This window comes from Oncorhynchus mykiss, chromosome 21 (genome assembly GCF_013265735.2).
Source record: "Oncorhynchus mykiss isolate Arlee chromosome 21, USDA_OmykA_1.1, whole genome shotgun sequence".
NCBI classification, from domain to species: Eukaryota; Metazoa; Chordata; class Actinopteri; order Salmoniformes; family Salmonidae; genus Oncorhynchus; species Oncorhynchus mykiss.
The window spans coordinates 55,233,649-55,248,113 of record NC_048585.1 but is presented as its reverse complement, the minus strand read 5'-3'; the positions used below and the strand labels follow the sequence as shown (position 1 = coordinate 55,248,113).

At 46.6% G+C, this 14,465-nt stretch overlaps 1 protein-coding gene across 4 annotated transcripts in view; it reads right to left on the bottom strand.

The window, feature by feature from the left end:
* Positions 1 to 14,465, bottom strand: part of LOC110500894 (suppressor of hairless protein homolog) — a 98,285-nt gene that overhangs the window by 20,547 nt on the left and 63,273 nt on the right. For 3 of the 4 annotated variants that reach the window (XM_036958255.1, XM_036958257.1, XM_036958258.1), the window contains 3 exons: positions 4,404 to 4,569; positions 3,047 to 3,221; positions 2,277 to 2,417 (listed from right to left, as the gene is read on the bottom strand). In XM_036958255.1, the coding sequence (XP_036814150.1) occupies positions 2,277 to 2,417; positions 3,047 to 3,221; positions 4,404 to 4,569 (482 nt within the window). The remainder of the gene's footprint in view (positions 1 to 2,276; positions 2,418 to 3,046; positions 3,222 to 4,403; positions 4,570 to 14,465) is intronic. The other variant, XM_036958256.1, reaches the window with a different exon arrangement.

The following is a 14,465-nucleotide window of genomic DNA, read 5'->3' as shown; positions in this document are numbered from 1 at the left end:
TAGCTTATTTACATAAGTATTCGGACCCTTCTCTATGAGACAAAAAATTGCGCTCAGGTGCATCCTGTTTCCATTGATCATCCTTGAGATGTTTCTCCAACTTGATTAGAGTCCACATGTGGTAAATTCAATTGATTGGGCATGATTTGGAAAGGTACACACCTGTCTATATAAGGTCCCACAGTTGACAGTGCATATCAGAGCAAAGACCAAGCCATGAGGTCGAAGGAATTGTCCGTAGATCTCAGATCTGGGGAAGGGTACCAAAACATTTCTGCAGCATTGGAGGTCCCCAAGAACATAATTCTTAAATGGAATAAGTTTGGAAGATTCTCTGGTCTGATGAAACCGAGATTGAACTCTTTGGCCTGAATGCCAAGCATCATGTCTGGAAGAAATCTGTGGTGAAGCATGGTGGTGGCAGCATCCCTACGGTGAAGCACGGTGGTGGTGGCAGCATGCTGTGGGGATGTTTTTCAGTAGCAGGGACTGGGAGACTAGTCAGGATCGAGGGAAAGATGAAAGGAGCAAAGTACAGAGAGATCCTTGATGAAAACCTGCCACAGAGTGCTCAGGACCTCAGACTGGGGTGAAGTTTCACCTTCCAACAGGACAACGACACTAAGCACGCAGCCAAGACAACACAGGAGTGGCTTCGGGACATGTCTCTGAATGTCCTTGAGTGGCCCAGCCAGAGCCCGGACTTGAACCCGATCCAACATCTCTGGAGAGACCTGAAAATAGCTGTGCAGCGACGCTCCCCATCCAACCTGACAGAGCTTGAGAGGATCTGCAGAGAAGAATGAGAGAAACTCCCCAAATACAGGTGTGCCAAGCTTGTAGAGTCATACCCAAGAAGACTCAAGGTTGTAATTGCTGCCAAAGGTGCTTCAACAAAGTACTGAGTAATATTTGTCATTATGGGGTAGTGTGTGTCGATTGATGAGGGAATAAAATGCACTTTTAGAATAAGGCTGTAACATAACAAAATGTGGAAAAAGTGAAGGGGCCTGAATACTTCCCTATACACATTACCCATACATTACCCACACACACATACATTACCCATTTGGGGCGGCAGATAGCCTAGTGGTTAGAGCGTTGGACTAGTAACCGAAAGGTAGCAAGATTGAATCCCCGAGCTGACAAGGTAAAAAAATTGCTTCTTCTGCCCCAGAACAAGGGAGTTTACCCACTGTTCCCCTGAACAAGGGAGTTAACCCACTGTTCCCCAGAACAAGGGAGTTAACCCACTGTTCCCCTGAACAAGGCAGTTAACCCACTGTTCCCCTGAACAAGGCAGTTAACCCACTGTTCCCCAGAACAAGGGAGTTAACCCACTGTTCCCCAGAACAAGGGAGTTAACCCACTGTTCCCCTGAACAAGGGAGTTAACCCACTGTTCCCCAGAACAAGGGAGTTAACCCACTGTTCCCCAGAACAAGGGAGTTAACCCACTGTTCCCCTGAACAAGGGAGTTAACCCACTGTTCCCCTGAACAAGGCAGTTAACCCACTGTTCCCCTGAACAAGGGAGTTAACCCACTGTTCCCCTGAACAAGGGAGTTAACCCACTGTTCCCCTGAACAAGGGAGTTAACCCACTGTTCCCCTGAACAAGGGAGTTAACCCACTGTTCCCCTGAACAAGGCAGTTTACCCACTGTTCCCCTGAACAAGGCAGTTAACCCACTGTTCCCCTGAACAAGGCAGTTAACCCACTGTTCCCCTGAACAAGGCAGTTAACCCACTGTTCCCCTGAACAAGGGAGTTAACCCACTGTTCCCCTGAACAAGGGAGTTAACCCACTGTTCCCCTGAACAAGGGAGTTAACCCACTGTTCCCCTGAACAAGGCAGTTAACCCACTGTTCCCCTGAACAAGGCAGTTAACCCACTGTTCCCCAGAACAAGGGAGTTAACCCACTGTTCCCCAGAACAAGGGAGTTAACCCACTGTTCCCCTGAACAAGGGAGTTAACCCACTGTTCCCCAGAACAAGGGAGTTAACCCACTGTTCCCCTGAACAAGGGAGTTAACCCACTGTTCCCCTGAACAAGGGAGTTTACCCACTGTTCCCCAGAACAAGGGAGTTAACCCACTGTTCCCCAGAACAAGGGAGTTAACCCACTGTTCCCCGGTAGGCTGTCATTGTAAAATAAGATTTTTTTCTAAACTGACTTGTCTAGTTCAATAAAGATTTTTAAAAATGAAATACATTGCCCATACACACATACACCCTTACACACATTTGTACAGTGGAAGTGTGTGTACCACACTCACACAGGTGAACGTAGAAGGCACCCCATTGCTGGGAGCTGGCGTGGAAGTTCCCCCCCTCCACATGTAGGTAGCGCGTGCTGACCGTCTGGGACCGCAACCGGTTGAACAGGGCCACCTTGGTCCCCGATGCAATACACACTGCAGTAGGAGAGACACACAGAGAGAGAGATAAAGATAACACACTACATGTACGTCTGGGTGATAAGATGAGAGAGAACAACACATGTCCCCGTCTGGGTGATAAGATGTGAGAGAACAACATGTCCCCATCTGGGTGATAAGATGTGAGAGAACAACACATATCCCCATCTGGGTGATAAGATGTGAGAGAACAACACATGTCCCCATCTGGGTGATAAGATGTGAGAGAACAACACATATCCCCATCTGGGTGATAAGATGTGAGAGAACAACACATGTCCCCATCTGGGTGATAAGATGAGAGAGAAGAGGGTAGAAAGCGGGCCGAAAAACAAACTCTACAGCGACTTAACAATATTGAACATTGGGTCATTTTTCAGGCATCGGTTGTCATCTGTTTTTTGAGCTGTAGCGCCCTCTAGCGGCAAGACTGGCAAACAGGGGAAACTTTGTTGAAGAGCAATAGTAGCATTGTGAATGGTAGAAATGAACATCGTTTGAACACGATAGAATAGTTTCAATAGACATCTTTCACGAGCCACGTCCTGTTCGAGGAAGGAAGGATGCCTTTTGAAAGCAGGGCCCTATGAGTGTGTGTGTGTGTGTGTGTTGGCGTTTGTGTGACTCACGGTCTGCGTTCTTCAGGGACTGTTTCTTCTTGGAGGGCTTGGAGATGACTTTTATCCTCTTACTAAGGAAGACGCCGATGTCGGCGCTGTTGCCGTAGAACATCTTGACCGACAGCATGAAGTGCTTTCTCTTGTCGGAGTCTGATATGTACAAGGTTTTGGCTGTGCAATAGTTCTGAGTGAGAGGGGAAAAAATAAGGCCAGGCACCAGTTAGTCATTTCTTTGGTGAGAGTGAGTGAGTGAGTGAGTGAGTGAGTGAGTGAGTGAGTGAGTGAGTGAGTGAGTGAGTGAGAGAGACAGAGAGTGAGTGAGAGAGACAGACACAGAGAGAGAGACACAGAGAGAGAGAGACAGAGACACAGAGAGAGAGACACAGAGAGAGAGAGAGAGAGAGAGAGAGAGAGAGAGAGAGAGAGAGAGAGAGAGACAGAGAGAGACAGAGAGAGAGGTGTGAGTGAGACAGAGAGAGAGGTGTGAGTGAGACAGAGAGAGAGGTGTGAGTGAGACAGAGAGAGAGGTGTGAGTGAGACAGAGAGAGAGGTGTGAGTGAGACAGAGAGAGAGGTGTGAGTGAGACAGAGAGAGAGGTGTGAGTGAGACAGAGAGAGAAGTGTGAGTGAGACAGAGAGAGAAGTGTGAGTGAGACAGAGAGAGAGGTGTGAGTGAGACAGAGAGAGAGGTGTGAGTGAGACAGAGAGAGAGGTGTGAGTGGGACAGAGAGAGAGAGGTGTGAGTGGGACAGAGAGAGAGGTGTGAGTGGGACAGAGAGAGAGAGGTGTGAGTGGGACAGAGAGAGAGGTGTGAGTGGGACAGAGAGAGAGAGGTGTGAGTGGGACAGAGAGAGAGAGGTGTGAGTGGGACAGAGAGAGAGGTGTGAGTGGGACAGAGAGAGAGGTGTGAGTGGGACAGAGAGAGAGGTGTGAGTGGGACAGAGAGAGAGGTGTGAGTGGGACAGAGAGAGAGAGGTGTGAGTGGGACAGAGAGAGAGGTGTGAGTGGGACAGAGAGAGAGGTGTGAGTGGGACAGAGAGAGAGGTGTGAGTGGGACAGAGAGAGAGGTGTGAGTGGGACAGAGAGAGAGGTGTGAGTGGGACAGAGAGAGAGGTGTGAGTGGGACAGAGAGCGAGGTGTGAGTGGGACAGAGAGAGAGGTGTGAGTGAGACAGAGAGAGAGGTGTGAGTGAGACAGAGAGAGAGGTGTGAGTGAGACAGAGAGAGAGGTGTGAGTGAGACAGAGAGAGAGGTGTGAGTGAGACAGAGAGAGAGGTGTGAGTGAGACAGAGAGAGAGGTGTGAGTGAGACAGGAAAAAAGGGAGGGAACGAGAGAGAGTGAGACAAAAGAAGTGTACAGGGCCCTACCTTCCCCTCGATGTTTAGCTGTTGCATCTCCTGGTCACTGTTTCCTATCCCTATAAAGGCACAGGGCTGAGCCTCCTGCTCTGAACAGCCCTCTCTCTCCATCTCCTCTCTCTTCTTCTTCCAGCCAGAGCCCATCAGGTAGACACATGGGGGTGGACAGAAGAACCTGAACACACACACCAGTATAATTTACATACACTGAGTATAGCAAACATTAGGAACACCTTCCTAACATTGAGCGAAACCACCCCCACCCCCACCCCCACCTTTCTCCCTCAGAACAGCCTCAATTCGTCGGGGTATGGACTCTACAAGGTATTGAAAGCGTTCCACAGGAATGCTGGTCCATGTTGACTCCAATGCTCCCCACAGTTGTGTCCAGTTGTCTGGATGTCCTCTGGGTGGTGGACCATTCTTGAAACACACGAGAAACTGTTGAGCGTGAAAAAACCCAGCACCGTTGCAGTTCTTGACACACTCAAACCGGTGCACCTGGCATCTACTACAATACCCAGTTCAAAGGCACTTCAATATTTTGTCATGCCCAGTCTTCACAATACATGTCTCAAGGCTTAAAAAATCAATTTTAAACGTGTCTCCTCTCCTTCATCTACACTGATTGGAGTGGATTTAACAAGTGACATCAATAAGGGATCATCACCTGGTAAGTCTGTCTTGTAAAGAGCAGGTGCTCCTAATGTTTTGTATCCTCAGTGTACACACCACTGCCCAGACTACACACACATCAAATGATTAGTAGCTATAATACTTTACACACACACACACACACACACACACACACACACACACACTAACGATAGAACAGTCTGGAATATACTCTGGTCTGGTGGGTCCAGAATGTTCATAAACATGTCATACTGCATGTTAGACGTTCTGCCACTAGATGGCAGTGTGACATAAACAAGTAAGGAAGTGTAGAACTTGGGAATGAAGTTTCAGCCAAGTTGTCAGCGCATTTCTTTGAGTGACAAACAAACTTCTCAAAACAACTACTAAAATCCTGTAAAACCTTGTTTCATTTTCAAAGGAGAAAGTGCAATGTTAATCCAATAACCGATGGGGCTTGCTCGAGTCGAATCTGACAAGAACTTGAATTTTAGCCAGTACCTCAGGGAGACATGTCAGGAGAAATAAACACGTAGATTGCTAAAAACAACACTTTTACTAGTCTCAGTCATGTCCCCTCTTTAGGGAGAAATATCAAAATGTTTTCACCCATGTTGCTCTTCAAAATAACTAAAGCGGTTTGTTTTTATGAGCATGTGCAGGGAAAGAAGGAAAGTGGGTCACATGGAGACACTTGTCATAAGACTGTCTGTCTAGTCTGAGGAGGAGAGTGACACAACACCAGTCTGCTTTCATCTCCTAAAAAAGAGAGAGAAAGAGGGAGATTTCTGTGGAAAACCCATCTTTACACACACAATTTATTCATGCTCAGAGCTCCTATTGTGTATCAAAACACAGACAAGCATTCATATTGTAAACACACACACACACACACCGACAGCGACGCCACGCCCACTAGGCTCTTCCTTAGAGAGGGACACACTCCCGGAGAGCTGACCCAAACCAACGTTGGTCAGTTCAGAATGAAACGCTGACTAACGTGTGTGTGACTACACACAGTGTACAAAATATTAGGAACAACTTCATAATGTTGAGTTGGAGATTAGAGTTACACTACAGAGATACATTACACTAGAGAGAGACTACAGTTACACTAGAGAGATACATTACACTACAGAGAGACTACAGTTACACTAGAGAGATACATTACACTACAGAGAGACTACAGTTACACTACAGAGATACATTACACTACAGAGATACATTACACTACAGAGATACATCACACTACAGAGATACATTACACTACAGAGAGACTACAGTTACACTAGAGAGATACATTACAATACAGAGAGACTACAGTTACACTACAGAGATACATTACACTACAGAGAGACTACAGTTACACTACAGAGATACATTACACTACAGAGATACATTACACTACAGAGATACATCACACTACAGAGATACATTACACTACAGAGACTACAGTTACACTACAGAGAGACTACAGTTACACTAGAGAGATACATTACACTACAGAGAGACTACAGTTACACTACAGAGATACATTACACTACAGAGATACATTACACTACAGAGATACATTACACTACAGAGATACATTACACTACAGAGAGACTACAGTTACACTAGAGAGATACATTACAATACAGAGAGACTACAGTTACACTAACTACAGTTACACTGCAGAGAGACTACAGTTACACTAACTACAGTTACACTAACTACAGTTACACTGCAGAGAGACTACAGTTACACTAACTACAGTTACACTGCAGAGAGACTACAGTTACACTGCAGAGAGACTACAGTTACACTACAGAGAGACTACAGTTACACTAACTACAGTTACGCTAACTACAGTTACACTGCAGAGACTACAGTTACACTAACTACAGTTACACTAACTACAGTTACACTGCAGAGAGACTACAGCTACACTACAGAGAGACTACAGTTACACTAACTACAGTTACACTGCAGAGAGACTACAGTTACAATAACTACAGTTACACTAACTACAGTTACACTGCAGAGAGACTACAGTTACACTGCAGAGAGACTACAGTTACACTACAGAGAGACTACAGTTACACTAACTACAGTTACACTAACTACAGTTACACTAACTACAGTTATACTGCAGAGAGACTACAGTTACACTAACTACAGTTTTACTAACTACAGTTACACTAACTACAGTTACACTAACTACAGTTACACTAACTACAGTTACACTGCAGAGAGACTACAGTTACACTAACTACAGTTACACTACAGAGAGACTACAGTTACACTAACTACAGTTACACTGCAGAGAGACTACAGTTACACTAACTACAGTTACACTGCAGAGAGACTACAGTTACACTAACTACAGTTACACTGCAGAGAGACCAGTTACACTGCAGAGACACCACAGTTACACTGCAGAGAAACTACAGTTACACTAACTACAGTTACACTGCAGAGAGACTACAGTTACACTAACTACAGTTACACTGCAGAGAGACACCAGGTACACTGCAGAGAGACACCAGTTACACTGCAGAGAGACACCAGTTACACTGCAGAGAGACCACAGTTACTGCAGAGACCACAGTTACTGCAGAGACCACAGTTACACTGCAGAGACCACAGTTACACTGCAGAGACCACAGTTACACTGCAGAGAGACCACAGTTACACTGCAGAGAGACCACAGTTACACTGCAGAGAGACACCAGTTACACTGCAGAGAGACACCAGTTACACTGCAGAGAGACACCAGTTACACTGCAGAGAGACCACAGTTACTGCAGAGACCACAGTTACACTGCAGAGAGACCACAGTTACACTGCAGAGAGACCACAGTTACACTGCAGAGAGACCACAGTTACACTGCAGAGAGACCACAGTTACACTGCAGAGAGACCACAGTTACACTGCAGAGAGACCACAGTTACACTGCAGAGAGACCACAGTTACACTGCAGAGAGACCACAGTTACACTGCAGAGAGACCACAGTTACACTGCAGTTACACTGCAGAGAGACCACAGTTACACTGCAGTTACACTGCAGAGAGACCACAGTTACACTGCAGAGAGACCACAGTTACACTGCAGAGAGACCACAGTTACACTGCAGAGAGACCACAGTTACACTGCAGAGAGACCACAGTTACACTGCAGAGAGACCACAGTTACACTGCAGAGAGACCACAGTTACACTGCAGAGAGACCACAGTTACACTGCAGAGAGACTAAAATGTTGGTTGTGTCATTTTTAGCCCATCATGTGCCCTATTCCAGAGAACACTGGAATCGTTCTTCCAAACTGCTCCCAGTAAAGAACACTGGAATAGTTCTTCCAAACTGCCCCCAGTAGAGAACACTGGAATAGTTCTTCCAAACTGACACCAGTAGAGAACACTGGAATAGTTCTTCCAAACTGCCCCCAGTAGAGAACACTGGAATAGTTCTTCCAAACTGACCCCAGTAAAGAACACTGGAATAGTTCTTCCAAACTGCCCCCAGTAATTATATAGATTTATTTCATTCAATTGACTCCGATGACAGAATAAACATCTCCAGGGTTTCTAAGTGTGAAGATATTCATCATGCCAAGCACTGAATACTCGCGCTTGGCTGCCGAATGTGAAGGTGTCTCCATACCATTTACATTGAGGAAGTTGGTCATAATCTATATTTTAGCGATCCACGGTGGACGTCACACCCCATCCCCCCCCCCCCCCCCCCCCCCCCCCCCCCCCCCTCCCATCCTGCTGATGAGAGCTGCTGAACAACGCACCGTGCCTGAGATGCGTGATGAGAAAGCCATTTCTACAAAGATTAGCTCAGTGGGGAACTGGGGATGCCCTGATGTGCCATCTACTACCTATATTAACAGAGTTTCATTAGACAGGCCCAGGGGCAAAACGTTTCTGTACAACGTTTAAACAAGCTGACGCATTTGGCGATGTTCCATTTCTATTAATTGGCACAAAACGAAGCCTATAAACAAAACTGTTCATTGTGAAAGTTTCTCCATTCAGGCCATTCGTATGAAATATTGTATTCATTTTTTTATTTGACTTTTATTTAACTAGGCAAGTCAGTTGAGAACAAATTCTTATTTTACAATGACGGCCTACACCGGCCAAACCCTAACCCGGCCAATTGTGCGCCGCCCTATGGGACCCGATCCCAGGTCTGTAGTGATGTCTCTAGCACTGAGAAGCAGTGCCTTAGACCGCTGTGATACAGCCTGGAACAGAACCAGGGTCTGTAGTGACGCCTCTAGCACAGAGATGCAGTGTCTTAGACCGCTGTGACACAGCCTGGAATTGAACCAGGGTCTGTAGTGACGCCTCTAGCACAGAGATGCAGTGTCTTAGACCGCTGTGACACAGCCTGGAATTGAACCAGGGTCTGTAGTGACGCCTCTAGCACTGATGCAGTGTCTTAGACCGCTGTGACACAGCCTGGAATTGAACCAGGGTCTGTAGTGACGCCTCTAGCACTGAGATGCAGTGTCTTAGACCGCTGTGACACAGCCTGGAATTGAACCAGGGTCTGTAGTGACGCCTCTAGCACAGAGATGCAGTGTCTTAGACCGCTGCGCCACTCGGGGGCCTTAATATATGCGTAGCGCTGTTTCTTCTCTTTCTCAAACTGCACAAAGCACCTGTCAAACTACGTGATTCTCTGAATAACACAGGGGCTTTCGTTATGCACAGAACTAGCTTTATCAGAGGAACTTGGAGTTTGTCAAAAAAACAAACAGTTGTTCTGTCCGGAACACCCCTGGCCATGTAAAAACGCCCACCATGGCAGACTCAGACGGGACAAAAAAATATATACATATGTGGTGTTTTGTGTTCGTGCACATAATGACATTACCCAACTTCCCCTAGTAAAACGAATCCCGGTCGAATAGTGAATGACTCAATCGTGAGTGAATAAGTGTCAGATAAGAGGAACGTATATGAAGGTTCTGTTTTTGGGGGCTTTATGACCAACTATGAAAACTCAAATGACTTGAAGCTTGATGTGTCCCAGGGTGCATTGCTACAAAAGGGTCTGCCGCCAAAACCGGACCCCCCTCACCATTACCCCCAAAACAGGCCCCGCTCGCATCTTCTGTCTTGGTCAGTGTGACTTTAACCAGAGAGGACAGAGGAGAGGAATTCAGCTATTTAACAAACACATACTGACACACGCAGTCACACACACGCAGTCACACACACACACAGTCACACACACACACAGTCACACACACACACAGTCACACACAGTCACACGCAGTCACACACGCAGTCACACACACACGCAGTCACACACACAATGCTGCTCCTTCTCTTTCGTGCTCCAAAACTCCGAGGTGTCACAGTGTCGGCTGAGGGCTGCTGATTTACTAAGACATGGTTCTGGTGAGATGCTGCTGATTTACTAAGACATAGTTCTGGTGAGATGCTGCTGATTTACTAAGACATGGTTCTGGTGTGATGCTGCTGATTTACTAAGACATGGTTCTGGTGTGATGCTGCTGATTTACTAAGACATGGTTCTGGTGTGATGCTGCTGATTTACTAAGACATAGTTCTGGTGAGATGCTGCTGATTTACTAAGACATGGTTCTGGTGTGATGCTGCTGATTTACTAAGACATAGTTCTGGTGTGATGCTGCTGATTTACTAAGACATAGTTCTGGTGTGATGCTGCTGATTTACTAAGACATAGTTCTGGTGTGATGCTGCTGATTTACTAAGACATAGTTCTGGTGAGATGCTGCTGATTTACTAAGACATAGTTCTGGTGTGATGCTGCTGATTTACTAAGACATAGTTCTGGTGAGATGCTGCTGATTTACTAAGACATAGTTCTGGTGTGATGCTGCTGATTTACTAAGACATGGTTCTGATGAGATGCTGCTGATTTACTAAGACATAGTTCTGGTGTGATGCTGCTGATTTACTAAGACATAGTTCTGGTGAGATGCTGCTGATTTACTAAGACATAGTTCTGGTGTGATGCTGCTGATTTACTAAGACATAGTTCTGGTGTGATGCTGCTGATTTACTAAGACATAGTTCTGGTGAGATGCTGCTGATTTACTAAGACATAGTTCTGGTGTGATGCTGCTGATTTACTAAGACATAGTTCTGGTGTGATGCTGCTGATTTACTAAGACATAGTTCTGGTGAGATGCTGCTGATTTTCTAAGACATAGTTCTGGTGAGATGCTGCTGATTTACTAAGACATAGTTCTGGTGAGATGCTGCTGATTTACTAAGACATAGTTCTGGTGTGATGCTGCTGATTTACTAAGACATGGTTCTGGTGAGATGCTGCTGATTTACTAAGACATGGTTCTGGTGTGATGCTGCTGATTTACTAAGACATAGTTCTGGTGTGATGCTGCTGATTTACTAAGACATAGTTCTGGTGAGATGCTGCTGATTTACTAAGACATAGTTCTGGTGAGATGCTGCTGATTTACTAAGACATAGTTCTGGTGTGATGCTGCTGATTTACTAAGACATAGTTCTGGTGTGATGCTGCTGATTTACTAAGACATAGTTCTGGTGTGATGGCAGGCAGGGCTCCAATGATCAGACCCAGCCAAGAGGAAGGGGAGAGGGAGAGAGAAAAGGGGAGAGTGCCTTCGGAAGGTATTCAGAACTCTGACTTGTTCCACATTTTGTTACGTTACAGCCTTCTTCTAAAATGTTTTTTTTTTTTATCCTCCGCAATCTACACACAATACCCCATTATGACAAAGCGAAAAACAGTTTTTTAGAAATGTTTGCAAATGTATTAAAAACAAATAACAGATACCTTATTACATAAGTATTCAGACTCTTTGCTATGAGACTCGAAATTGAGATCAGGTGCATCCTGTTTCCATTGATCATCATTTCCACCAGTGGTAAATTCAATTGATTAGAAATGATTTGGAAAGAAACACAGAAGTCTATATAAGGTCCCAAAGGTGACAGTGCATGTCAGAGCAAAAACAAAGCCATGAGTTTGAAGAAATTGTCCGTAGAGCTCAGAGACAGGATTATGTCAAGGCACAGATCTGGGGAAGAGTACCAAAACATTTCTGCACCATCATTCTTAAATGGAAGAAGTTTGGAACCACCAAGACTCTTCCTAGAGCTGGACGCCCGGACAAAATGAGCATTCGAGGGAGAAGGGAATTGGTCAGGGAGGTGACCAAGAACCCGATGGTCACTCTGACAGAGCTCTTGAGTTCCTCTGTGGAGATGGGAGAACCTTCCAGAAGGACAACCATCTCTGCAGCACTCCACCAAACAGGCCTTTATGGTAGAGTGACCAGACGGAAGCCACTCCTCAGTAAAAGGCACATAACAGCCATCTTGGAGTTTGCCAAAAGGCCCCCAAAGAATCAGACCATAATAAACAAGATTCTCTGGTCTGATGAAACCGAGATTGAACTCTTTGACCTGAATGTGAATGCCAAGCATCATGTCTGGAGGAAACCTGACACCAACCCTACAGTGAAGCATGGTGGTGGCAGCATCATGTCTGGAAGAAACCTGACACCAACCCTACAGTGAAGCATGGTGGTGGCAGCATCATGCTGTGGGGATGTTTTTCAGCAGCAGGGACTAGTCAGGATCGAGGGAAAGATGAAAGATGCGAAGTACAGAGAGATCCTTGATGGAAACCTGCCCCAGAGCGCTCAGGACCTCAGAGTAGGGCGAAGGTTCACCTTCCAACAGGACAACGAACCCAAGCACACAACCAAGACAATGCAGGAATGGCTTCGGGACAAGTCTCTGAATGTCCTTGAGTGGCCCAGCCAGAGACCGGACTTAAACCCAATCAAACATCTCTGAAGAGACCTGAAAATAGCTATGCAGCAATGCTCCCCATCCAATCTGACAGAGCTTGAAAGGATCTGCACAGAAAAATGGGAGAAACTCCCCAAATACAGGTGTGCCAAGCTTGTAGCATCATACCCAAGAAGACTCAAGGCTGTAATCGCTGCCAAAGGTGCTTCAACAAAGAGTAAAAAGTGTCTCAATACTTACATAAATATAATATTTACAATTTCTAAAAATTAGCAAACATTTCTAAAAACCTGTTTTTACTTTGTCATTATGGGGTATTGTGTGTAGATTGATGACGGGGGAAATAAACAATTCAATACATTTTAGAATAAGGCTGTAACCTCACAAGATGTGGAAAAAGTCCAGGGGTCTGAACACTTTCCTAAGGCACTGTGTACATGAGTGCGAGAGAGAGCGAGAGCAAGGCTTCATTCTGTCTAATCCCCTACAACTGGATGACCATATTCAGAACAGCTCATTACCTCAGAGTAGGGCCGACTGGGGCGAAGGTCATCACACACACCATGTAGGGGCTGTGCGAGTACTACACCAGGTAGGAGCTGTGGGAGGTACGACACCAGGTAGGAGCTGTGCGAGGTACGACACCAGGTAGGAGCTGTGGGAGGTACTACACCAGGTAGGAGCTGTGGGAGGTACGACACCAGGTAGGAGCTGTGGGAGGTACTACACCAGGTAGGAGCTGTGGGAGGTACTACACCAGGTAGGAGCTGTGGGAGGTACTACACCAGGTAGGAGCTGTAGGAGGTACTACACCAGGTAGGAGCTGTGCGAGGTACTACACCAGGTAGGAGCTGTGGGAGGTACTACACCAGGTAGGAGCTGTGGGAGGTACGACACCAGGTAGGAGCTGTGGGAGGTACGACACCAGGTAGGAGCTGTGCGAGGTACTACACCAGGTAGGAGCTGTAGGAGGTACGACACCAGGTAGGAGCTGTGGGAGGTACTACACCAGGTAGGAGCTGTGGGAGGTACTACACCAGGTAGGAGCTGTGGGAGGTACGACACCAGGTAGGAGCTGTAGGAGGTACTACACCAGGTAGGAGCTGTGGGAGGTACGACACCAGGTAGGAGCTGTGGGAGGTACTACACCAGGTAGGAGCTGTGGGAGGTACGACACCAGGTAGGAGCTGTAGGAGGTACTACACCAGGTAGGAGCTGTGCGAGGTACTACACCAGGTAGGAGCTGTGGGAGGTACTACACCAGGTAGGAGCTGTGGGAGGTACGACACCAGGTAGGAGCTGTAGGAGGTACTACACCAGGTAGGAGCTGTGCGAGGTACTACACCAGGTAGGAGCTGTGGGAGGTACGACACCAGGTAGGAGCTGTAGGAGGTAATACGTGGGAGGTACTGTGGAAAGTGGTGTGCAGGGTAAGTGGTGTGCAGGGTAAGTGGTGTGCAGGGTAAGTGGTGTGCAGGGTAAGTGGTGTGCAGGGTAAGTGGTGTGCAGGGTAAGTGGTGTGCAGGGTAAGTGGTGTGCAGGGTAAGTGGTGTGCAGGGTAAGTGGTGTGCAGGGTAAGTGGTGTGCAGGGTAAGTGGTGTGCAGGGTAAGTGGTGTGCAGGGTAAGTGGTGTGTAGGGTAAG